The sequence below is a fragment of the Onychomys torridus genome, chromosome 19, assembly GCF_903995425.1.
Source record: "Onychomys torridus chromosome 19, mOncTor1.1, whole genome shotgun sequence".
Classification (NCBI taxonomy): domain Eukaryota; kingdom Metazoa; phylum Chordata; class Mammalia; order Rodentia; family Cricetidae; genus Onychomys; species Onychomys torridus.
In genome coordinates this window covers 29,035,198-29,062,457 of record NC_050461.1, presented here as the reverse complement: position 1 = coordinate 29,062,457, position 27,260 = coordinate 29,035,198, and the positions used below count along the sequence as shown (strand labels likewise).

The 27,260-nt window shown below is 41.8% G+C and overlaps 1 protein-coding gene across 1 annotated transcript in view; it reads left to right on the top strand.

The window, feature by feature from the left end:
• The first annotated feature begins 499 nt into the window (after positions 1-499).
• Samd3 (sterile alpha motif domain containing 3) overlaps positions 500-27,260 on the top strand; it is a 47,528-nt gene continuing 20,767 nt past the window's right edge. Inside the window, 6 exon segments of the mRNA XM_036168683.1 lie at positions 500-578; positions 1,194-1,383; positions 4,546-4,650; positions 16,420-16,605; positions 17,187-17,271; positions 24,083-24,250. Of these exon segments, the coding sequence (XP_036024576.1) occupies positions 500-578; positions 1,194-1,383; positions 4,546-4,650; positions 16,420-16,605; positions 17,187-17,271; positions 24,083-24,250 (813 nt within the window).

Genomic DNA, 27,260 nt, shown 5'->3' with positions numbered 1-27,260 from the left:
TTTTATCTGATCCTTCTTTCTCCTTTCTTCCCCTGCCCACCCCTCGGTAAATGTCAACCACTTCCTGATGATTTCACACCTTTCTGTTCTTTGTGAAGAAACCTGGGTGTTAATGGTACAGGATTGGGTGCCATTGTAGGGCTCCAGCTGTTTGTTAGTTATGCTGAGGGATGCCTGTGGAAATAAAGTAGGAGAAGGTAAAGACATGAGACTAGGCAATAGACGAAAATCCACCTTTAAAGCAAGTGTTTGTTTATTAGCATCTTTTAAATGTGCATTGTAAAAAAAAGAAATTATTAATTTTTTAAGAGCTAAGTATTGGAAAGAGTGTAGCAGAGTAGGGAGCTGACTATTAAAAAAAAAAAGTCAAGGACCAGAAATCAGGGAAAAAAGAAGGAAGGAAGGAAGGAAGGAAGGAAGGAAGGAAGGAAGGAAGGAAAGCAGGCAGGCAAGTTATCCTCACCTTTCACTCTACAGGTTTATTGACAAGAATCCGGCAATGGAAACGTGGTCAGTTGATCAGGTCTGCACATGGTTGGTGGAGAAAAACTTAGGTGAGCTAGTCCCCAGGTTTCAAGGTGAGTTATTTATTCTTTCAGTGAATTTGATTTGAGCCATGCAGTTGTGCAGGGGCCCTCTCTTGGGAAAGCGGCTTGTGTTTCCCAGTGTCTGCCTGTTGTGGAAAAGGGGGTTGTTAGGATGAAGAACTTTATCTCTTTCCTATAGTCTGGGGCAGTTTCCAGTTTTACCTACCACCCTCTGACGAGAATACTATTCCTAGCCCATCGCAAACTCTTGGGAGTTACATTTGATATACATTGTGTTTTTCTTTTGATTTACGTCACATGTGTTTTATACAGTGTGGGATGTGCCAGTATTAAATATCAACTAGGAGGTATTATACAGATGGCTTCTCCCAAAGACCTTCTATTTCTTTTGACTGTTAATATTGGCCTGGGAAAGGGTGTTAATGTGCAAACAAAAAGTTTTTATTGGGACTCCATGTTCTGGTAATTTCTTAGCAAGCAGACATCAACTTGGAACTATGCACTTTCAGAGCTCTGACAGATAATGTTGTAACTACCATCACAAACTTAGATGATCCTTTTACTACTAGAATTAGCTTTATCTTTATCTTTCCATGCCCATGTTTTCCTGGGAAGTGATATGAAAGCTAACTTTCTTTTTCCCAGAGGAAGAAGTCAGCGGAGCCGCACTCCTGGCACTTAATGATCGGATGATACAGCAACTGGTAAAGAAAATTGGACACCAGGCTGTTCTGATGGACTTCATTAAAAAGTACAAGCAGAGCAATCAATGGCTGAAGCCCACTGGAAGCCCCAGAGAGACATCCCTGTTGACCCTGGCACAAGCTGCCCCCATGTGAGTACACGCGTGAACGGGCTTGGTTTCCGTTCCCTGTTTCGGCACAGCTCTTGCCTTGTGGCAACAAATCAAAAGCTCTTTCAAAACGGTGGCCAGTTGTCAGCTAGACAGTGTTTATATATAGTATTTCTAATATTTGACTAACTCTTATGAGGAACTGTACCGGGATTTGTTGGTTTTATTTCCTCTGTTCTTTAAACACTGCATGCTGTTCTTAGGGCAATCCGGCAGGCAGGAACTTCCCTAGCAAGCTGATGCAGAGCCAAGAGTAACCATGCATATATTAAGTGTGGAAAGGGGATGAGCTGCTTGCTGTAAGCGGGCTACCACAAGGACCTGTGGCTGTTCCTTTGTCTAGTCCCAAGCCCTTTGTTCATTTGTGTTTATTTGCTTAGGCCTCTCTGTGGTAATTAATTTGAACTCTCTTCTTTAGGACCTTCACAATAGAATTTGCTAACTAACCCCTTTGCCACAATTGAGTTTCATAATTCTTTGGGAGGTAGCCATAAAATATGGAACACTGTGACAGAATGCTGGAGAAATTATGTAGAAAGTAAAATCCTAAGGTTGGAGGGTGGCTTTATTTGTTTGTTTTTACCTCTGACTTTTCAATCTAAAGGAATGATAATAAGATTTATCGATTAAAATGTTCATTTCACCAATCTATGCCTCAAGATTCTTTCAGGCACTCTGGTTTAATGTTTCCCTTTTTAAGACTTATGAAGACTTTTAAGATTAAATATTTGCTATTGACCAATTACAATTCATTAAAAAAGTAAGATGTGATATTTGACAGTATCATTTTCTTTTTACCTTTCCTAAAACTAGGCCTGTAATTATAAATATTTCTCTTTTTCTTAATAAGCAATATCATGTTAGAGAGTCTTGGCTTAAGTGGCTTGATTTCTAGAGTGCTTAGATGTGTGGAACCAGTAGCCATGAAGGGCTAGTCTTACATTGGGCTGAAGAGTAGACATGGTTGATTTGTAATCCCAGTACAAATTGAGAGGCTGAGGCAGAAGGATTGCTGCAAGTTTGTGGTTGATCTGGACTACAGAGTTAGATGTTGTCTTTAAAAAATAATAATAATAAAAATAATTATAAATGAGGTCAGACTGGAAATTTTTGCAAGTGACTTATTTGAAGGATTTCTTCCATACATGGTTGCAGCATGGTCTTGGGTCTGTGACTTTTTGTGAAGTTCCCATTATAATTTTTTAATCCTCTCTAGCATAAGGGGGGGGGGTGAACTTCAAAGAGATTGCAATGTCATTTCCAGGAACTTTTGGGGTGGCTAGAACTTCTGAGCTGGAAGTCCCTTCCCATTGACTGGAATCTTGATTCTTCTTTGGCACAGTTCGGAAGAAAACTGGCAGCCTGTAAATCCACTTAGACTGCTCTGCCACACACTGGAGCTGGTTGAACTGCCAAAAGCTTGGGGTTTCATCCATTCTAGTTTTACCACTGATTTGAATTAATTTTGCTCCCATGTTGGAAATCTTGTTTCTCCATCTGCATGTTGAGAAAGTAATTGCACTCCTCACTGCCTGAATTCACACTATGAGGCACCATAATCTTGGGGCAAATCCACTTACCAGACCAACACAGTCCTTTGTTAATTATGAAGCTTTCTTAACCAGGTTATGACTGCTGCTTTCAATTGTAGCCAAGGCTGGGCATATTGGTTGCCCAGAGATTTATGAATGTGAGTTTATTGCTCTATCCAGCAAGTTCCCAACTTACTTTAAGGATTTGTGTAGTCTTGTGTTTAGGTGAAAGTATTCTTGTGTGAAATCACAAGTTCCCTGTTGGTTATATTTGCCAAGCATATTGTACTTAGTGAATATGTTGTCAGTTGAGGACAATAAGAAGCAGATATGAATACATGCCGTGGAGTCAAACATTTGTAGAAAATGCTTAATAAAGACAGGAAATTTGATGTAACCCTAACATGTGATTTCAGATCCCTGCTATATTTGCTGTTCATCAGACCTTGGACATTTATTTGATTTTTTTGCCACTTTTGATTTGAGCCTATTCAACTGTAAGATGAAATATAGAATAAATGATTCTTTGGACTCATTCTTTAAAAATCTATAATAGAGTTAGATCAGAGAGAGCAAATGGGTTTTAACTTGAATATTCCATTCAGTGGTTGGTTGCCTAGTATACTATTTTGCAAAGAAATGGCTGAACAGGATACATCCTATTCAGAACTACGCAGATAAAAGGAATGTGTAGCTTGCAGTGGCTTTTTGATTGCCATTTTCATTGGATCTGGTAGAGAAATCACTGAATGAGAAATTGGAGGGAGTGGGTGCAAATTCTGACGCATAGAGCCTGTGGCCGTGAGCAAGCTTCCTTTCATTCTGGGCTTCTGGTTTTCCTCACTTGGAAGAATGAAGTGTAGTTCTAAGATGAAAAGATTTTATGATAAAAAAAAAAAAAAAACTTCCTTTGAAAATAGAAGGGAGTCGAGGCGCAATCTGACATGGTTAAGTACTTGTTTTTACTGTAAGAATCTTAATTGAGAAAAACAGACTACTCTCACCACCATTTCTTAAAGGAAAGTCTTGTCTCAATGCCATTTAAAAACATTGGGAGCTGAGGACATGGTTCTGTTGTACAGCGCTTGTTATGTAAGCATGAAGACACACACTCACTACACAGTACCCACACGAAAGGGCAGGTGTAGTGGCACACAATTGCAAGCACTGAGGAGATGGAGAAAGCACGGTCCAGCCAGCCTAGAGTAATCATCAAGTCCCAATTCACAATAAAACAGCAGGAAGGCTCCTGAGAAATGACACCTGAGGTTGACTTCTGTTTTGCACACACACACACACACACACACACACACACACACACACACACACACACACACACACACACACACACACACACACACACACACACACCTTCTGCCAGATTGATGAAGGTAATAAAGTGAGCTGGCATCAATCCACTGCATAGAAAAGCCACTGTGTGAGGTAATGAATGGGTTCTTCTACGCAATCAATATTCTTAGCCATGAGTCTCATGAGCTCAGATAAGGATGAAGATGGGCTGAGCCTTCCCCCTCGAACGCCCTGAGATCGGTGGTTATTGCTTTTATTTAACAGCCCATGACAATCACACCACTCTTGCACTGTGCTGCAGGCATGAAGAGAACTCCAGTCCCACCAGCTATGGGAACCAGACATCTTCGCATCCAGCTGAATACCTTGATAATGGACTCATTGACCAAAGAGTATTGAAGCAGAGGTGAGACATGGGATTGGGATTTATATTTTAAAGTCAAATGGTGCTTGTCTTTGTTTATGAAATTTCATATGTTTAAATACATGATAATTTAAAGCTTTTTCATTGTCCTAGAAGGTGAGCTTTTATCAAGTGTTGAAGATACTGGGTAAAATATCAAGGCTGAATTGACAAAGGAGTTTTGATGATGCTATACAATTCTTTCAAGTGTTTATTCTTAGGTGGGGGAAAGTATGTTCCTTCATTATAATCTATACAGGGTAATTTGTAGATAATGTCCCGTAGAACTTAAATTGAATAAAAATCTTTGGTTTTGCATTTGGAGGCTGCTTTAACTTGACTATTCTAGAAGGAGGCGCTGTTCTCATAAGCAGTTCATTAAATTTCCTAGTGATATGTCAGTGTCTGGGTTCCACTGCAGCAAAAGGAAAAAAACTATGGACCTAGAGAATCACATGTAGAAATTCAGTGCTCAGACAAAACTGATGAGGGGTAGCAGATAAGAGGTGCCTCAGCATCCTCCTCTAGCCTCTTACAGCCACCCAGCCCAGGCGGTCCACACATCCACTGTGTACGGTAAGAAAGCCCTGTAGAGTGAAACATTTCAGGTGATTGGTACATCCACCACTCATGGTAGGAGTCCCTGCAGAGGGCAACGTTATGGTGGTCCATGTCATCCACCATATATGGTAAGAAGCCCTGTAGAGTGAAACATTTTCCAGGTGTAAAGGAAATATCCACAACAACCAACCAGGACTATGGTCCTGTGTGTGTGTGTGTGTGTGTGTGTGTGTGTGTGTGTGTGTGTGTATGTGTGTGTCTGTGTCTGTGTCTGTGTGTCTGTGTGTGTCTGTGTGTTTACAACCTCGGGCACCATTCATATTGCTTTCTCTTTTTATACATAGATAAAACTGAGAATTGGAGAAGTCAAAGGATTCCTAGGAAGTTTCCCAATACTTTCTGTCTTACAGTCAAGCTGACTTTATTCCACGATTCCTTTGAGGGGTGGTGAACCAAAAGATGGAAGGGAGAGCTGTGGTTGGTGGCACAGGCTTGTCGTACATAAGCAGCACCCTGGGAGGCTGAAGCAGGAAGAATCACAGATTCAAAGTCACCTTGGGCAACTTAGTGAAACCCTGTCTCAAAATAAAACAAATGTCTGGGTATATTATAGTCTGGGGAGATGGAAGGGAGATAGATACTAGGCAGAAAGTTTAGTTCCTTGGGTGTTCTTGGTTCAAAGGATGGTTCAGAAAATGCAGATCCATCTTCAAGGCAGCTTCATCCCCAACTTTCTGCTCAGGGTGGCCTTCAATTCCTTAAGTTTTCCTTCACTGATTTCCCGGGTGCTCTATGCAAAGCTGCTAGTGATGCTGTTGCTGCTATAGAAGTATGAGGAGAGCCATGGGGGTGAGGGTTCCTGCTGGTGGGATCTACCTTCTTACCACTGTCTCTGGTCCTCTGCTGCAAAACAGGGATAATGATCTTCGCATTTATCATTCTTCATCACACCTACCAAGTGGAAGAAATTAAAACAAGACGTCTTTGGAAGTAGAGAGAAATGGAAAGGCTTAGAAACCAGAACATATATGCCCATAACCATCACCTCAAAACATCTCCTAAGCTGTGGGCTTGAATATTAGATTACCTATTATCCATCCTTCTAGAAAAGAGCCTCAAATTATACACACACACACACACACACACACACACACATATTTGACTCACATATTCATCAGTCTTTCCTACCTTTAAGTACATATGAGTGTAAGAAACAAAAATCCATGAAAACTAAAGACAAAATGTGTTTGTTGTAAGAAAAAGAACTCACAGCATCTGGAGCAGAATCCTTAAGTTCCCCTGGCTCCAAGGGCCTGGTTCTGGACCCCTTCCTTCTTTTCTGCTTCCCTGCCTGCCTACTCCCTTTGCTTTTCCTTAGGAGGATGTATTATTTTGCTAAGTATGGATGTTCTGCTCCCTCTATACTGCCTCACCCAGCACCAACTTTGTAGATCTCCAACTCCAACAAAAAAATTCTCTTTGATAATAGCTCAGATCTCCAACGCCAACTGACCCAGTCCTTCATTATTGCTTCATCCATGTACTGGGGAAGGGAAACTCACTGGCCCTGCATGGTCAATTGCCTTCTTCTAGGCAATTGGCTCTGTGAGACAAGGTAAGACCACACTGGTCCTGTAGATTGGAGTAGGATAGAGATCCCATTGCTACATGTTTTGTCTCAGACAGTGACAGCCCCATCTAGCTGTGTGAACTCAAGTAATTGAAGGCATCCCCAACCTTTTTCTTCTACCCTCTGCCATTCGATCCACTTGATAGTTATGTATCGAGGGCCTCCTGTGTGCCTTTCATGTTAGACTGTGTAGTCCCCTCACCTGCCTGCCTGCCTAACACCTACCCATCCTTTAAAACTGTTTAGCCAGCCTCCAGTGACATCCAGATCATTCAGGTTCAGTCCTTCTATAAACACTGCCTTCTTTGTAACTCTTGTTCTGCTTACAAAAGTGGACAATAACCTTGGTTTATTAAAGTCTATTCCCTCTTCAGACTATAAACACCTCAGAGGCAATGACCACATCCTTTTATTTTATAGACTGAATTTATCTCAGCCTCTGGCACCTTAAAATCCAATCAGACTTTCAAAACTGAGCTGATGAATGTGAACCAAAGAAAGACAATATGCTTTGGGGAGACAGGATATTTGTTTGAGTAGCAGCAATTTCTTTTTAGACCCTTTGAGGCAATCGATACCAAATGTGGTGATCTTACAAACACAGCTTTGGGACTTATTTCCCATTTACTCATAGCAAGCAATACATTAGAAGGTATTGCCCACTAGAGTTTCAAGATGCCAACTTCTTTCAAGAGGTGGGAATGGGCGACAGAGCAAGTGCTGGTTTCGGGACTTCATTCCTTTCCACTTGCCTCCCCCAAACTGTTTCTATAACTACTTGGAATGGAAATACCTCCTGATACCCACAGGGACTTGGCGGGAGACATATCTAAGCACCTGACACTTGTCACCAGGTCACACAGAGGCAGTTGCAGTTATTTGGGATAATTTCTTCCGTGTTTCCTGACAGGGGCTTCAACTTTTCATGTAGACTATTTGCAGGTAAAAAGGAAAAGTAGGTCTCTTGAGGCTGTACACTCACCTGGCTTTGGTTGTAGTCAGTCTCTGGAAAAGTCTTTGGTTGCAGTCAAATTAAGATGTGTGTCCTAGGAGATGAAACACCATGGCACTCTGGAGCAGCAACTTTCCTTGGGTGACAGGTGATTCTGTGATTGTTTTGTTTTGTTTTGTTTTTCGAGACAGTGTTTCTCTCTATGTAGCTTTGCGCTTTTCCTAGAACTCACTCTGTAGCCCAGGCTGGCCTCGAACTCACAAAGATCCGCCTGCCTCTGCCTCCCGAGTGCTGGGATTAAAGGCGTGTGCAACCACCACCCAGATTCTGTGATTGTTACTGAATGGTTTAAATACTTCTCTAGATCATTAGGCGACACGCTAGGGGCTTCTGCACCGGAATTCTCTCTTTCTTTCTTTTTTTAATCTACATACTTAAAAACTGTTCATGTATTTTTTAGTGCTCAATAAGGCAAGAAATCAGATAAACTGAGGTTTCCTACTTGTTACTTTAAAGACTCTTGACTTGAACTTTAAGTACATGTACCATGCTTTTCTCCTGTCTTGGAGTATAATTACAAGTTAGTCATGGTTTCATGCATCTTTAAGAATTACATTAATGACTTTTCTCGTGGTCTGGCTACTGCTGTGAGATGGTGTAGCTTTTTCTGCCTCTGCTCTGTGAAACAAATATCAATGGATCCTCAACATTTCTGATATTTTAGTTGCATTTTCACATCGGTGTTTCAGATAAGATACAGCAAGCTGTGTACATATTCTATCCCAGACTGTAATGAAGGGAAGGCTTAATAAAGCCTGGCAGCCCAGATATGCAGTGAGTCTTCTCAGCAATGCTGGTTAATAAAATTAGGGGTTCACACATGCTAATGGAACACTTTATCAATAGGACCCAGCCTTGTGGTTAGCATTCCCAGTTCCTATATGCTTCTGTCCTCTGTTCTGTTGGCAGAGAGCCATGGGAAGAGACTAATCATACCTTTGTTGTGTCAATAAATATTCACTATGTAAGAGAACAACTATTTTATGCATTTTCTATGGTTTCTTCATAGTCGAGTCAAATCATATAACCACATTATAAAATGAAAGAATCAGGCTGGAGAGATGTCTCAGAGGTTAGGAGCACTGGCTGCTCTTTCAGAGGTCCTAAGTTCAATTCCCAGCTACCACATGGTGGTTCACAACCATCCATAATGAGATCTGGTGCCCTCTAATGGCTGGTAGGCAAACATGCAGGCAGAACACTGTATACGTAATTAAAAAAATAAATCTTTAAAGAAAAAAAGAAAATGAAAGAGTCTTGCAGAAGAACCTTGTGATGAGATGGGAGGTCTTGAGACACTCTACCACAGCTGCTGGCTCACACACAGCTCAACACGGCAGGTGAGTTGAGAAAGGGGTAAATGTAAGCATTAGATGAGCATGTCAACCCTGAGAGAGCAGAGTTAATAAGCATGGGGGCCAGGGGCAAGCAAATAGTTAAGAGCTTAGTTTTAGAGCCTGGCTTTGTCATTTGCCAACTAAGTAACAAGTTCTCCAGCCTAAGTGGGCTTTATTTCTCATCTGTAAATGAACAGAATGGTGAGTTAATATAGGAAGAGTTCTTAGGACCTGGCACACAGTTGGCATACACAAATTTTAACTATTGTTTGGATTATAGCAAGCAAGTGAGATTCAAAAGATTCTGTTCTCAATTCTCACAGGTGGTCTCAGGTTGAAGATCAAGGCTTATACCAGGATGTTTGGGGCAGCAGTCCCCTCCTGGGACTCGGGTTCTAGGACAGAAGAGGGAGCATCCTGTCCTAGAAGGTCTGGTCCATGGGTTGAAAGTTGTTGTAGAAAACAGGACAAGGAGTCTTGTGGCCTGTGTATACAATATAAGTCAGAGAGAAGCTTCCAAACCTCACAGACATCATTACCATTGCAAGGGTGTCAGAAAGCACACAGATGCTACACTGCCATATTTAGCTACTGAATCCCAGATCAGTGGAACTGCAGGATCTCAGTGAATCCACAGGCACTCCTACCCAAAGGTCTGTGTTGGAGCATATGACAGACTAGTCCTGTTCCTGGAGAAACTCCCAGTGTACAATCATATAGTAGAGACGATGAGGAATCCTGCAGGTAAAATATGAATTTACCTACAATTTTTTTTTGTGTATGTGTGTGTGTGTGTGTGAAATACCTGCTAGTTTCATAAAATAGGAAATACTTGTCTAAAGACTGCTGACCTAAGTCAGGATTACATCATCGTTCATTCCTCCAATATGCCAATGGCCCCTGAGCACTTGTTGCACACGAGGTACCGTTGAAAGCACTGGAGAAACAACCAGAGGCAATGTCTGCTTCACTGTGCTCATCATATCTTGCTTGGCTGTGTGGCGAGTTACAGGCTAACCTGAGCTACACAGAGAGAGACCCTGCTCCAACTCCAACTCAAAAATAAGAAGAAATAAAATGATACATAAACAAATAATAGGTTAATTCTCAACCAAAGATGAGTAACTACGGCCAGAAGCAGATTCAGGTTACTCTGAGTGACATGCCCACTGTGAAATAATCTATGAAAACTTTTAGAGTAAGGGAACAAAGGAAAGCATCAGATAGGCGGGCTACAGCAGAGCAAGGTAATCTCTTCTAGTGGATTTGGGTACTGTAACAGTCTTGGCTTTGGGGTTGCTGGAAGTCAGTGATCCCGCTAAGTTTAATAATACATTCTAAAGGTTTTACTTAACAGTCACAAGGATGTTAGGTCAGATAGAGAAGTGTGTAGCAAGTGACTATGGAGTTTGGCTCCTGGTCTGCAATATCCCATCTCTCCCCGCAATCATGATTCTACTCAGCCAACCAGTCCTGGGGGTTTTCAACAGGTGTGAGGACTTTCCAGAGAACTCCAGTTCAAAGGTGGAGAGAATTAGATGAAATGGAATGTCACATCATGGCAGCCTGAGGGATCCAGTCATTTAGTTCAGTCCTTGGAAGCATGAGGTGCATCTCACTTTCCGTCTTTGACAGTAGGAATGCTGCCTCTAGTGGTGGGTTCTTGTCACTGACATCCTGGTGCCTTACTAGTCAATGGTTTCCTTGCCATGTATGGACTGTTCTAATATAATGAATAGTGTGGTGACATTTTGTTTGTGATCTAACAAATAAAGCTTGCCTGAAGATCAGAGTGCAGAACTAAGCCACTAGTTAGCCATAGAGGCCAGGCAGTGGTGGCACATGCCTTTAATCCCAGCACTAGGGAGGTGGAGACAGGAAGTGATATGACTGGGCAGAGGGAGGAATATAAGGTTGGAGGAGACAGGAACAGAGGTTCTTTCAGGTTGAGGATTTGGTAGAGTTAAGAGCTCTAGTGGCTGGCTGCTCTGCTTCTCTGATCATCAAGCTCTCACCCTGATATCCAACTCCTGGTTTATATTAAGACCAATAAGAATTCATAATACATAATGGAAATCTGGTTTTTGAAAGATGTGAATTTTGTGTATTCAGTCACAAGTTTATAGAATTAAAGACTTTCTATCTTGAATGGCAGGTCTTTGGTTTGTTTGTTTGTTTTGCTTTGCTTTGCTTTGTTTGAGATAGGGCCTCTTATAGCCCAGGCTGGCCTCAAACATCCCCTTGAACTTTCTGCCTTTGTCTCCCAAGTACTGGGTTTACAGGCTTGCACCACAATGCCCAGCTTTTACAGTACTTTATATTTAACATCCTCTTCTTTGCACATCCCTAGAACTTCTCAGAACATTGTTATCACAATCCATCCCACACAACAAGGACAGAATGTTACTGCAGCCCCTGGTCACAAAGGCCTGCCTCAGGACCTGGTGGCTCATCTGCACCGAGGGAAAATGATGTAAAATATATAAAATGGACTTACTAACATTCTTACATTAGCGCCAATAGTGAAAAGGCTTCTTTCTGTCTCTTCCTTTCCTACAGCAATGTTTATAGAAAGAACGGGACAACAGCCAGAACACACACACACACACACACACACACACACACACACACACACACACACACGGAGAGAGAGAGAGAGAGAGAGAGAGAGAGAGAGAGAGAGAGATATTTAGCTGAGTCCCTGTGGGATGAGCTGGGAGGTCACAATTCCTACGTTTCAGGCTCTTGTTACAACCCTCAGAACCCAGGGGCCTGCGCTTTGGTGGTGATGACTTCCTCAGCTCTCAGTGTGATGTTCCCTGTGGACCTGGGCACGGGTGTGTGTGTGGGGGGGATAACTTGAAAAGTCCTGGTCTGCAAGGAGTTCTGTTACACAATACAGAGACCAAGATGGGCAAGAGTAATTGCAAACCTACATGAGGTGCTGGAGCAGGCAGTGTTGGTATTTCAGCAGAGGGAGTGCACAGTAGGGCTACAGGAGAAGATGAATACCCACCTGAGGAGAGGGAGTGAGGGGTTATGCCGCTTACACTGGGGCAGTGTGTTCCAGACTTTTTTGTAAGTCTGGTAGCTTGCTATTATGAAAGCATAACTCTGCTAATAAGACACTTGAGGTTGTACGGTCAAAGCCCAGATTAACGTGGGAGCATAAATCATCGGGAGACCCAGATGATACAAGAGATACAATGTAGAAGCTTTCAAGACACCCGAGGGTGAGGAACAAAGTTGAAAGATGTCAAGGCTTGACTTGCTAAGCTGAAGATACGTGGTAAAAGCCACCCGGAAATCGGACACTGTGTTAGCCACGATTATCACAGGCTGAGTAGCTTGCACAGTACAAATTTACATTCTGATTTTAGAGTCTCAAGTTTAAGGTCACAATGGTGAGCGGTTCATTCTCTGATAAGGGCCTACTTCCTGCTCTGCAGATGGCCGGCCCCTGTCCTCACTCGTTCTATGTCAACTTGACACAAGCTATAGAGGAGGGAACCTCAATTGAGAAAATGCCTCCAGCAGCTCAGGCCATTAGCAGACAAGTCTGTAGATTATTTTCTTAATTAATGATTGATGTGCAAAGGCCCAGCCTATTTTTGGTGGGGCCACCTCTGGGCGGTGGTTCTGGGTTCCATAAGAAAGCAGGCTGAGCCGGGTGTTGGTGGTGAAGAATGCCTTTAATCCCAACACTCAGGAGGCAGAGGCAGGCGGATCTCTGTGAGTTCGAGGCCAGCCTAGTCTACAAAGCGAGTTCCAGGAAAGGCACAAAGCTACACAAAGAAACCCTGTTTCAACCCCCCCATCCCCCCCCCCCCACTTTCCCCCCACCAAAAAAAAAAGAAAGCAGGCTGAGTGAGCCATGAGGAGCAAGCAAGCCAGCAAGCAGCACTCTTCCATAGCTTCAGTATCAGCTCCTGCCTCCAGGTTCCTGTCTAGTTTGAGTTCCTGCCCAGGCTTCCCTCAGTGGACCTTGCCTGATTCCAGATAAGTAAGCCAAATAAACCCTTTCCTCCCCAAGTTGCTTTGGTCACAGAGTTTCACCACAGTAACAGTCACCTTAACTAAGACAGCCACCTTCTCTCTACATCCTCACATAACCCTAAAAAGGAAGGTGCACTTCTGGTGTCTCTTCATAAAAGGATGCTAAGTCTCAGTCAACCTCCTTTACCTCATCTAGCTCAAGTTAGTTGCGTAGAGCCTGACCCCAAACACAGTCATGTCACATACAGGTTAGAGGTGCAATATGGAATCGGGGGAGAAGGGAGACACAAATGAGAATCTAGTGTTGTAGAATATTATTTTAAAATGTGCTACATTTGTTTCTGCTGTGGAACATTTGCTTACCAGTGCAAAGATGTGTTGCATTCTTTTCTGTTGCATCTGTTTAACTCTTTGAAGCTGTGTTACTGCACCTGTCTAAAACACCTGGTCTAATAAAGAGCTGAAGGGCCAATAGCTAGGCAGGAGAAAGGATAGGTGGAGCTGGCAGGCGGAGAGAATAAAAAGGACGATAAATCTGGGAAGCGGAGATGAAGGAGCAAGAAAGAGGAGGAAAGGAAGGCTTCAGGGGCCAGCCACCCAGCTATACAACAAGCAAACAGAGTAAGAAGAAAAGTATACAAAAATAGAGAAAGATAAAAGCCCAGAAGCAAAAGGTAGATGGGATAATTTAAGAAAAGCTGGCTAGAAAAAAAGCCAAGCTAAGGCTGGGCATTTATAAGTAAGAATAAGACTCCATGTAATTTATTTGGGAGTTATGTGGTGGGCACCCCCAAAAGAGCAAAAGAGTGAAGAGCAAAAAAAACAACCAACAACCATCTAGTATCTTTTTTAAAGATGATAAACTATTTCAGATGTGTTGAATGGGAGGTAAACAGAGTAAAATTGTTGGCAATACGGGGTAGAGCATGGAAAAGAGAATTTGGGAGCTGGAGAAATGGCTCAGCAGTTACCAGCACTTGCTGCTCTTACTGAGGACCCAAGTTAGGTTCCCAATACCTTCATTGAGCAGTTCACAACTTACAAGTTGAGTGAAGAGTTCCAGAGAATATGAAAGCTTCTTACAGCCTCCTTGGGTATCCACACATGTAGCATATACTCACATATATACATAAATAAGAATAAACCTTCAAAAAAGAAGGGAGACTTGATGGCAGAAGCATGGTTAAAACAGTGACTGAGAAGAGGTTAAGATAAAAGGATTTAAAGAAAGACATGAGTGCTTGGAGGCATGGTTTTGAGTTTCAGTAGGGAGTTGGATGCAAATTCTTTCTGCTCATTTTTTTTCATTCTTTTAAGAAAAATGCCACACGTTAACCTTGCTAAGCAATGGTATCCACACTATGCAAGGAGGTTCCTGCCCTTGTGTGACAGCTAGGTCTCTCTGCTTCCTACAGATGCTCAACAATGTTTTCTGTGTAAGTTTTTCCTTAGCAGGCTGATACTCCACTGGACCTGTTTCTCACAGAAATAGCTATTACCCTATGCGAACCCCATTAAGCTACAGTTAGCCTGCTCTTGGAAAGAGCTGAATGATTTTTCATTCTTATTACACTTAGACAAAGTTAGAAAATCAATGAGCCTTTTATGAGAACTCCCACCTCATCCTTTAAAAAAATTAGTGCACAATTTAAAAATATAATGTTTCAGTTGGGCAGGTGATATTAATGATGAGAATTGGAAATGATGGATAGGTTAATCTGCTTGACTCAATAATTGCACATTGTATAAATATACAATCGCTATACCACAGTATCACTTTAATCTCATCAATATATGCAATTATCATTTGTCAGTACCTGAAACAATTTTGAAACTGTAATAATGATACTGTCATTTGTCAAATGGCTCACTTTCTTATAAATTTTATTATGAATATATATTTTTATTCTGTGTGAACTGAGTGGTTAGCAAGCAGTATGTTCTCAGACTGGGGGTCCCATTAACATATTTTAAGTGGGTTGGAAGTTTATTTTATACCCAGGAGTGAAAACAGAGCTGCATTTGTGGTAGTAGACTTGTCAAAGAGCCCTAACTTAGAAGTGAGAAGTTGAGAGTTGCCTGTTGCTGTATTAAGTCCCATATGAAATTATTGGTGTGTTTATTATCACCACATTTTCCACCATGGCTACAGTGAATGCCAAAGGGTGAAAATGTGAGGGAGCTTACCATAAAAAGAGATAAAAAAAAAAAAATGCCCTCTGCTTCCCAAGTCCCCACCTTCCACGACAGCACATGCATTCTGATTAAGGATGGCTTACAATGCTAAGGGAAGCCTGGCTTTTGAAAATGCACCCGAATTTTATTTGAGCAACTAACCTCAACTGTGCTCAGAGAGTTAACTTCCCTAGACTAGTTTAAGAAACCTCTCTGTTGTCTTGTACTTGGCTGGCCAATGTCTCTTCACTTCCATCCTACTCAATCCTGTGAGTGAATTAGGTTGACAGCTGACTACTGCCATTGATTAACGGTGGTTTCTAAGAGTTACTTTGAACCCTTCTTTGTGTATACATAAGGTCTGGCCTCTGATGTAAGGTTTTAGTGTGATTCTGAAGCTCAATTTTATAAACAGTCTTATCCATGCTTAACTTACGTGGCAGATACTCCACCAATGTCAACTGTACAGGCAGTTGATTTTAGTAAATTTATGTTTAGAAGAAGTTTGTCCAGTCATTGACACAATCCACTGCAGCCTTAGGCAGTGGATGATTGACTTTGTAAAGTTCTACTTTCCTGTCACCTTCCATAGACTCAAGAATCCTATCACTGGACTAAGAACACTGAATCTTATTTTAGTGTAGAGACCACGTGTATAGTGTATAGTGTATTTCCCTTACTGAAATAGCCAAGGACCAAGTCAGGTGCATCTTGGATTTTGTCACAAACAGCAACAGAGTAGATGAAGAGAGTTTTCTTAACAAGGAACTAAAACTGATGTAGTGTGGCTTCGCTTGCTTGGCGGAATTGCAGTTTATCACTTCTGTCTATTAAATATTTTCTTCAATTTTGAGATATGTATTACAACTCGGCCCTTCAAGGAATATGGAGTAATATTTTCTAGCGTCAAGCTTAACTCTCAAACCCATGTGATTATGTGTATATGGTATATTTAAGTGACAGGAGGCGGTTTATATCCAAGGTTTTCAGAGTGTGGTGAACTGATTTATTACGTATAGATTCAACACAGAATTTTACTCTTGGTGTTTTTCATTCCACAGAAGAAATGTAAAGCACATTCTAGCAAGGCATAAAGCATTACAATGGACTAAGTCCTATGTCCTACCGGAGTTTCCCTATGATGTCAAGTGCATGCTGGCAGAACAGAGGCGCCCTGATCACAGCATGAGGATAAGGGTCATCGAGTTTCTGCAGGCAGATATGACAAAGTACCTGGAAGGCTCGCTGTGAGTAGTTAACAGCGAGGATGTACTCTGTGCTCAAAGGAGAGTAGGATTTGTTGGGAACCAAGTCTCCATGGTTTATGGATGACACAGTGAATAAAAATTTAACATGCAGATTTAGAAGAGGGGCCGTGGTTATTGTCTAAGTTGGTTAAGTGCTTGCTGCATAGCCCCCTACACCCATATAAAAATCTAGGCATGACAGCACATGTTTGTGATTATAGCTCTGCACAGGGAGGGTCGGGTAATAGACAGATGGGAACCTAGCACTTGATGGGCCAGCCAGGCTTGTCTAAACAATTAGTGGGCCCAGTTTGCCATGAGGGACCCTGTCTCAACGAACAAGGTCAACTGCACAGGGGAGCAAGGTTAACTTCAGGCTTCCATACCTAAAGATATAAACACACACACACACACACACACACACACACACACACAGACAGAGAGAGAGAGAGAGAGAGAGAGAGAGAGAGAGAGAGAGAGAGAGACACGCACACACACGGAGAGAGAGACACACACCACAGCAAGAGGAAGTTTAGAAGAAGCCTGCTAGACATGAACTCCATCTTATCTGTTGTGAACAGGTACCCCACCACCCAGCAGTACAACGATGTGGTCAATGCTCTGCTGCAGGCCCACCCTTTCCTGGATGAGGACGGCTGTGGCTTTGTAAGTGACTGTATGGCCCCATCACCCTGTCCATCTTAGTCCATTTGAAATGAGAGCTTTGAATTTTCCACTCTGGCTTTTTTTTTTTTCATTTTCTTAATTTTTTTCTTTTACTTTAAGCATATAATATAATTACATCAATTATCCCTTTCTGTTGGTGGAAGTTTCTGCCCCACAAGCTAGTAACCACTCAGAGGCTTACTTAATATTAATTATTACTAATTATAAATGCTTGGCCAATAGCTCATGCTTGTTACTAGCTAACTCTTACATTTTAAATTAACCCATACTTCTTATCTATGCTTTGCCACATGGCTTGGTACCTTTTCTCAGCACAGTATACCCATCTTGCCTCTTTCTGTGTCTGCTTGAGACTCCTCTGACTCTACTTCCTATCATTCTCAGTTTGCTCTCCTGCCTAACTTTGTCCTGTCCAGCTGTTGGCCAGGCAGCTTCTTTATTAAACCAATTACAGAGACATATGTTCACACAATGTAAAGGAATATTCCACACCTTTCCTTTCTTCCCTCCAATCCTTTTCATATACCCTCCTCATTCTTTCAAATTTATAACCTTTTTTATTGTTACATTCATATATATATCCCTAAATATACCCTGCCTAGTCTGTGTGATATATATATATATATATGTTTTTAGGGCTTACCATTTGGTATTGGAAATGAATTGGTATATTCTTTCCTAGGGAAGACTATTTCTCCCAATCTCAGCATTTCTTAGTTCCCTATAGTCCTTTGTGTAGTGTTGAAGTATTGTGGTCTTTCCCCTGTCCATGTGGCAAGTTTGGTGTTAATATTCTCTCTCTCTCTCTCTCTCTCTCTCTCTCTCTCTCTCTCTCTCTCTCTCTCTCTCTCCTCTCTCCTTATCTCTCCTTTCTATTTTCTGTTTCTCCTCTCCTCTTCTTCTCTCTCTGTCTCTCTGTCTCTGTCTCTGTCTCTCTCCCTCTGTAATTTATTCTGTCTCTGTCCCATGTATCTTTTTCTTCAGCGGGAAGTCACTATCTTTCTATCCCTCTCCTAACACCATCCTGGAGCTCCTGTGTAACTCACAGCTCCTGTGAATACCCAGAAGGAGGACATGGCTTCACCAGAGCTGTAGTTAATGGAATGCTTCTTGCTTTCTGATCTAATCAAAGGGGAAGTTGTCTGGGCTTTGAGATCTTGTCCCCTTACCTCATCCACCCTCTCACATCTCTGCTGTCTGGATTAGGTAGATTCTAAGGGTGCTCTAAGAAACAGTTTCATGGTGTTTGTCCTCCAGAAACAGCAGAGATTCTGATTTAAATGATATGAGGACAGATCCTGGCACCAAGGCTTTTGAAAGATTTCAAAGGCTTTAATGGATAGCAAGGGTTGAGAACCACTGCTCAAGCATGCTTAGGAACTGGCATACCAACTGAGGCCTTACCATTAGGCAGACTGGGGCAGGAGGACCAGGGGCTTGAAGCTAGTCTAGGCTACATGAGATGCTGTTTCACTTGAAACAAGAAGAACATCTTCATGTCTTCATTGTAACAGTGGAAATATGTTTATCATTTCTGAATGATAAACTTAAGAAATACTTTAAAATCCTAACAAAAAGTTGAACATTCTTGATGGGAAAAGTATGACTTAAGAAACAGTGGTGAGAAACTATAGGTATGTGTACCTGAAGATACGCTGCTACTCCCGTATCTGTCTTTATTTATTTTTTAAAGATTTATTTATTTATTATGTGTAGTGTTCTGTACTGCATGTATGCCTGCAGGCCAGAAGAGGGCACCAGATTTCATTACAGATGGTTGTGAGCCACCATGCGGTTGCTAGGAATTGAACTCAGGACCTCTGGAAGAGCAGTCGGTGTTCTTAACCACTGAGCCATCTCTCCAGCCCCGTATCTGTCTTTATATGAATCCACTTTGGTATTTATCTTTATACAAATCCACTTTGGTATCTATCTTTATATGAATCCACTGTAGTATCTATCTTTATATGAATCCACTGTAGTATCTACCTTTATATGAATCCACTGTGGTATCCATCTTTATACGAATCCACTTTGGTATCTACCTTTATATGAATCCACTGTGGTATCTATCTTTATACGAATCCACTTTGGTATCTACCTTTATATGAATCCACTGTGGTATCTGTCTTTATATGAATCCACTGTGGTATCTGTCTTTATATGAATCCACTGTGGTATCTGTCTTTATATGAATCCACTGTGGTATCTGTCTTTATATGAATCCACTTTGGTATTTGTCTTTATATGAATCCACTGTAGTATCTGTCTTTATATGAATCCACTTTGGTAAACATGGCTAAGATGATAGATGTGCTTCTGTATCTCATCTTCTCAACTACGTGCAGGGAAGAAATTTTCCCTCTGTCCCTCCCACTCCATCCTTCTCTCTTTTTACTTTTCTCCCTTCCTTTCCCTTTCTCTCTGTCGTCTTCCCATCTTCAGGTAAGGGCTTAGTATACACAGGTAAAATCAGAAGATTCTGAATGATAGAAGGCCTTAGGGACTCCCTTTTACCCTCCAAACTCAGAAAAGTTCTGGTATCCCATGCCTGGAAATAGCAGCTAGTCAAGACTCTTGCTAACAAAGGACGATACCCTAAAAAAAAAAAAAAAAAAAATGTGTTTCTGTATATAAAACATGCTATAAAAGAACCAGATTTTCCTCTTACTTAAAAGAAAATAGTGCAAGCCAAGCAACAACAACAAAATCTGGGGTCTGACAGTTCCAGTCATGAGAACACAGGTAATACTGACCCTCGGTGATCCTTCTCCATTTAAAATACAATATAACGATGGTCATCTGATCAGTGATAGGCACTTCTCTGTCTCTGTAAACCCCACACCCTGGGCTTCAATCAATCTCTGATACTGCACTATGGAGTTAAGACCAGGATGGTGCACTTGTATTGAACCTGGACAGGTTGCTTTCCTCTCATTGTCCCCAAGCAATGCCACTCTTACCTGACATTTGCATCATAGTATATATTCCAGGTAGCACAGAGATGCTTGAAATTAATGGGGAGTCATTCCAGAGAGTCTTACCTATATAAGCAAATAAATACCTGCAATATTTTTTAAATTATATCCTCTCTCTCTCTCTCTCTCTCTCTCTCTCTCTCTCTCTCTCTCTCTCTCTCTCTGACATGTGGATGGATGTAGAGGACAGTTTGTGGGAGTCAGTTCTCCCTTTCCATTGTGTGGGTTCCAGTAATCAAATCCAGGTCATCAGACTTGGCAGCTAGTGCCTTTACTCAGTAAGTCATCTCTCCCGCCTGCCAGTTACATTTTGACCTTTGCACTTATGGTTATTGAAGTGAGATACCTACAAAGTAATGAATAATGTCTACTGGACTCCTGTGGGCATGTGTTCTACATGTTCCCATGTATTATGTAGAGATAACAGAGAGAGACGTGGAAAATGGCTTAGCAGGTTGTGGCCTCATTTGTACAGTTTAAGAGTATAAGTGGAGACTGATGCATGGATAGGTATTTGCCCAGATTCTCATCACATCTGTATATGAGACGGTGGTCCTCATGCTAAATTGCATGATGTAAGAAATGTCTAAGAATATTGAGAGGGGTGTAGTGTGTGTGTGTGTGTGTGTGTGTGTGTGTGTGTGTGTATGTGTGTGTGTGTAAAAAGAAAGATGGAGGAAGAAAAAAAGAGGAAGAGAGAATACTAGGTCACTTTCAGAGATGATTTTTATTTTAAACTGTTTACCTTGTAAATTTTCAAATCTACACAGTGATTTAGCATAGGCCTTCCAAGATCAAGATTTCTCTTCACATGATTTATACTTGGTGCTGGATAATTACTAGTTTTCTGTATTGAGGATCATCCTGAGCATCGTGGGACAGTGAGCAGGACCCTTGACATCCACTAGATGTGTGTAGCACCCTTTCCACAGCAATCACAACACATGTCCTCAAACACGTGAGGTGTCTTCTGGGGAAGAGAAGGGAGCAGCATCAGCAGGCTGGTGAAGAGCTGCTAGTCTAGGTCCATTGGCTATTGTGGCATCTACCTTCCTCCTGAGTGTTGTTTGTGTTACATGATTGTTTAGAAGTTACTGGTGACATCTCTAAATATCTTTCTGCTGTTTGTTGCATTGTTTTTGTTGTACCGGGGATTGAACTCGGGGCTTCTTACATTTTAGGCAAGTGCTCTACCACAGAGCCATAGCCACAGACCTTTCAGCATAGGCCTTATATGGATCATGACAGTTTCCTCTATAGTAACAATACTGTTTTTATGCCTATGAAAATTAGTAATAGTTGCACAATGACCCATACAATCCATATTATCGATTGCATCCAATTCTTCTGTTTCTGTTGTTGTTGTTTCTAATTTAGACTTTTTTGTTTTCCTTGATATTTACTTTCTAGTCAAGTTGTTTTGGTTTTTTTATTCATTTTACATACCAACCACAGATCCCCCTCTCATCCCTCCTCCCAATCCCCCCACCCAGCCTTCCCTCTGGACCCAACTCTCCATCCCCTCCTCCAAAAGGGTAAGTCCTCCCATGGGGGGCCAGCTAAGCCTGGTCCATTCAGTTAAGGAAGGACCAAGCCCGTCCCTGCTGCCTCAAAGGTGAGCAAGGTGTCTGACCACAGGCAATGGGATCCAGAAAGCCAGTTCATGCACCAGGGTTAGATCCTGATCATACTGCCAGGGGCCCCTCAAACAGACCCAGCTATACAACTATCTCCTGCATGCAGAGGATCTAGTCTGGTCCCATGCAGGTTCCACAGCTGTCGGTCTAAAGTTTGTGAGTTCCTATGAGCTTGGTTCAGTTGTCTCTGTAGATTTTCCCATCATGATCTTGACCCCACCTTGCTCATAGACTCCCTCTTCCCTCTCTTTGACTGGACTCCCAGAGTAATCAAGTTGTTATTTCCCCAGGCATCATTTAAGGTGATGCACATGCTTCACTTATCTGAATGTTTCTCAATGATTAAATTTGGGTTTGCAACACAGGGTATGCACCTACCCAGTACTGCAGATTGCCTCACATGTCACAAGGAGCATGTAGCTTCAGAATGATTAGGAAAGCTGTGTTTGTGTAGGACTCTTCACATCTTCTTTAGCTGGAGAATATGGGGAAGGAGGGATGATTAGTCCACAGCTCAAATATCTCCCACTGAGTCTACTTACCTCACATAAGTGACTAACTCACAGTATGGGGCATATAGCAGGTGCTCACTAAATACTCATAGAGTGAACACTCAAATGGGTGATCATACTTAATTGGTCCTTTCCAGTTTGAGATATGCTGAAGAGAGTCAGAAGAACGTGTTCATGGAATGATACCCTAGCAATTGATGGCTATAACAGCTTCTTCTGGGTTCAGCACAGCTAGAGTCCTTTCTGAGCTGTAGGAAACACAGAGACAAATATATTTGAGCTAGTTTATATTTCAGGACTGAGAAAAAAGCACAAGCCATCTATTAGTTTTGTGCTGTTGTAAAACAATGGCAGAACATATAAGCCTGTGGGAGGTAATGGAGCATCTCTGACTCACACATACCCAGGGGCTTAATCAAAGCACAAACCAGCCCCCTACTGAGCCTACAGAATGCCTCACCAGGACTTTCGAACTGTCAAGGTGCTTTATGAATAGCACTTTATAAATATCTTCCACAAGTCACTATTCACAAGATATTCTCTCTCTCTCCCTCTCTCTCTCTCTCTCATTTTTAGAGAAAGGATTTCTCTGTATAACCCTGGCTGTCCTGAAACTCACTCTGTAGAACAGGCTGGCCTCAAGATCTGCCTGCCTCTGCCTCCTGAGTATTGGGATCAAAGTGTGCACCACCACCATCTGGCATCAACAAGATTCTCTTAAAAACACAGTTTAGGAGTTCTCTCTCTCTCTCTCTCTCTCTCTCTCTCTCTCTCTCTCTCTTTCTCACACACACACACACACACACACACACACACACACACACACACACACACATATACACACACATTTAGCTCAGTCAGTAAAATGTTTGCCACATAAGCATGGGACTCAAGTGTGATAGCCAACACTCACACCAAAAGCATGGTAATGCACACATGTTTATGATCCCAGTGCTGAGAAAGTGAGAGACAAACAGATCGCTGAAGCTAACTAGTCAGCCAGCCCAGCCTAGTCATTAAGCCCCCAAGCCATTGAGAGACCAAAGTGGGTGACTCCTGAAAAAAATGACACCCAACAGTGACCTCTGGCTTCCCTATGCATACACATACATGTAATGCACCCCTGCATAGGCACCTGCTTACACACATGGGAAAGGACATGCACACAGTGCATTGGGCAGGAAAGATCATGCTGTTCCATTTGGTAGCTAAGGAACCTAGACTAAAGGGTTACTTATGGAAAGTTACCTGGTCAGTACATCCTAGATTTAGTACTGAAATCTAAACCTTCCCAACCTAGGTTATAGAGCTTTCTGAAGATCAAGGCATGCTGGAACTTGAGCCATGAAACCAGAAATGGCAATAAGCTGAATGCCAGATCTTGGACTAATGTTACCTCAGTGGTTCCATTCGCTCACAAGGAAGTAAAAGTACATTTGTTCGCTTGTTTTGCTTCCTTAGCTCTAATTGGGGGATTATAACTTGAACAGCAACATCACAAAATTGTTGTCAGGCTAAGTCTAAGGATAGATTTGCGGCTTCTATTATAATAATAAAATGAAAATAATTTCAGCCCTCAGGTGACATACAAAAGTTGTGTTGTTTGATAGGATTATGCAACACTCTTTAAGGACTGATTGGCCTGCTTTGTTATTTTACACAGTTTTTATGGAAACGAGCCCTCAAAGATCGCTTTAAATATGTTCGAAGACCCATAGAAGATGATGAACAAGTAATGAGAAATAAATGTAAATTTGGACACCGAAGGGGCCAGACAAGGAAGTCTCTTGCTGACCTAGGATCTGATGAAATTAAAATTGTGCAGATAAAAGTAAGCCTGAACCCTAAACATTCTGACAACTACGGCTGATGAATGATGTGGAATTAAACTGTAGCATTAAAACAAGTGAGATGCCTTTTTAAGGTTACCAATAAAAAAAAATGACGGTTTGCATGGCTGACATAATGTTTCTTAAAGAGGGTGTCAATAAACACTGGGAGACCAATATGTTATTAAACATTTCATGACCTATTTTCTTCACAGACTTTGAAGAAACTGGGAAAAAAAACCCTTAAGCTCTGGTTTCCTGGGTTATTACTTTCCTTCTAATTCTACAATGCATTGCATATTTCCTTTTCCTCTTCGTTTTTGGAATGTCTCATGGAGCTCAAACCTGTTTCACATTTTCATATGTCCAAAGATGACCTCAAATGGCTGACCTCTTGCTTTCACTTCCCAAATGCTGGGATTACAGAACTGTACTATCTCATTTGTGGCTCATGTTGCGATGTTCATATTACTAAAGAAAGTTGGATTCTTCTGTTTTGTTGTTGTTGTTTGAAACAGGGTTTCTTTGTATAGCCTCGTCTGTCCTGGAACTAGCTTTGTAGACCAGGTTGGCTTTGAACTCCCAGAGATTTGTCTGTCTCTTCCTCCCAAGGATTAAAAGCATTCACCACCGCTGCCTGGCTTGAAAGTTGGATTCTTTATTTATTCACTGATTTTGAGTCCTGGAGTTTGAACCCAGGGCCTTGTGCATGTTAGGCAAATGTTTTCCCACTGAACTGTGCTCCTAGGCCTAGGGACATTTTAATACTCACATTGCGGAAGTTAGGTGGTCTCCAGTCCCAAGGTTGCAGGGAGGCAGTTATCCATAAGTATGGGTACAGAGTTCCCTACTAGCTTCCCTCCTCTGCTGGTCTAGAAGACTTCCAACCCCATGCTGGGAGTAGCTTCAAGTTGAGGACCAGGCAATGCCTAGAGATTCCTCTTCTACCAAGGGGAAATCCTAGGGCTCTTAATATGCCTTCTTTAACTGTCTCAGAGCCCCAGATGTCCTCAGAAAAACAGGCCCCTGTTTAAATTACTACTTACTAGCTACAATAATAGATTAAACTTCTTAGGAACGCTGTCCAAATTACCAAACACAGAAACTGAATCTCTTGCCCTCCCAATTACATTTTTCACTTTACAGGGATTTTGTAAATCCTCATTCTTTACGCATTTATATTATAGAATGTTTGTGATGTAAATATTCTATTTTTTTAGTCTGGTGTATTTGTTGATTGCTAATAGAGTAAACTATTTGATTGTATCGGCTTTAATAGTATTTTTCTATGAGCTCCAGTCTGATATCTTTTGTAAACCCTTCACTCCAGCATCATGCACCATGAAAAGTTGCCAGGCAGAGGTGTATTGCTTAAATACCTTATTGTAACTGTAAACGAGACTTTCACGTGCTAAGTCAGTTAAGAGACTATTCATTATGTGTCTTCTTTAGCAAAATGACAAGACCACTGACTGGTACCCTGAATTTATTGAGGCAATTATTTTTAAAGAAATTTTGCTTGCACAATTCTAGATATAAAGTAAAACCATAGTAGCTATAAAAGCACACACTGGTAATCCTAGCACTTAGGGGGCTCAGGCAGGAAGGCCAAAAGTTCAAGCTTGGTCTGAGTGATAGAAGGAGACAATGACTTTTGTAAAATGAGAGAAAATGAACAGAAATCATGATAAGATAGTGACATCGTCACGTGTTTTAAAATGTTTCACATATTCTTTTTTTTTTTTTTTTTTACTTTTTCAAGACAGGGTTTCTCTGTGTAGTTTTGGTGCCTGTCCTGGATCTCGCTCTGTAGACCAGGCTGGCTTCAAACTGGTCTCTGCCTCCAAGTGCTGGGATTAAAGGCGTGTGCCGCCACCACCCAACATTTCATGTATTCTTAAAAAGTCACTCTGGAAAAGAACTATCTATTAGGTTATTGCTGTGTGACACTATGCTTGGGGAGATGTAAACAAGCATTTCACCCTTGACAGGAAACTGGTGACAGACCTATTGGTGAAATTATTAAGGCCACTCCACGTAGTTAAAAGGGAGGTTTATTTTGTGGGGTAACATACAAATGAAGGGATAGGTTGCAGGGTCTGGGAAAGGTATAGTGCAGCCCGGCGGTGTTCTCTGGAGAACTCTGATCGGTCTCCCTCCAGCGTCCAGGGTCCTGGAACCAAGAGAATCCTCTCCTCTGGATCCTGGGTCTTCAGCGTCCTCCCTCAGCCCCGCCTTGTAGGCGTGACCATTACCGAAGCCTCAATGGGGGTTGGAAGTTCCAGGCCAAGGCTGGGATGGCTGGCTGCCCACTACACAGACCAAGTATGGATGTTACCAAAGTCTAACTTGGTGAAACCAGTGAATTTTATTTGTTTTACTTACAGGAATATGGGTGAGGTTTTTTTGTTTGTTTGTTTGTTTGTTTGTTTGTTTGTTTTGTTTTGTTTTGTTTTTACAGGAGCAGAAATGACTCCAAGCCAGCTACATTACCAAAGCCCAACGCAGCATGGGCGACATCTCACCAAGCTGGAAACCTAGAGCTTATTGTACAACTTGCAGGCAGCACTGTGGGTTAGACGGTGTTCTTTCCAGGTGGTTCATTTGGTCTGAGCCTCCTCGCAGTAGCTCACCTTGCCTGAAAGTCTTCTGGGCAGCTCAGATGGTCTCAGCTTCTCCCATGCAGCTAGGCTTATCTTCCAGTGTCTATGGGCAGTCTTTACTGCTTATAGCACCTTGAAGAGGGAGGGACCTAGTGAATCTGATCGGTTTCAGGGACTTCCTGAAGCTACTTTAAGGTGTTTACTTCCTGTCTCAATGAACATCTGTGCAATATGGAATGTTTCACCTCTCCTTAGAAAAGTCCTGTTGCTTCACTTCCCTGTAGACATTCTGTTTTAAAATACCCCATTGTTTTACCTCCCCTTTAACATTGCACATATTAAGTTTTTCTCCAGGATGAAAGGTTTTAACCTCAAGGACACTACTGCATAAGAACCGTGTGTAAATTGA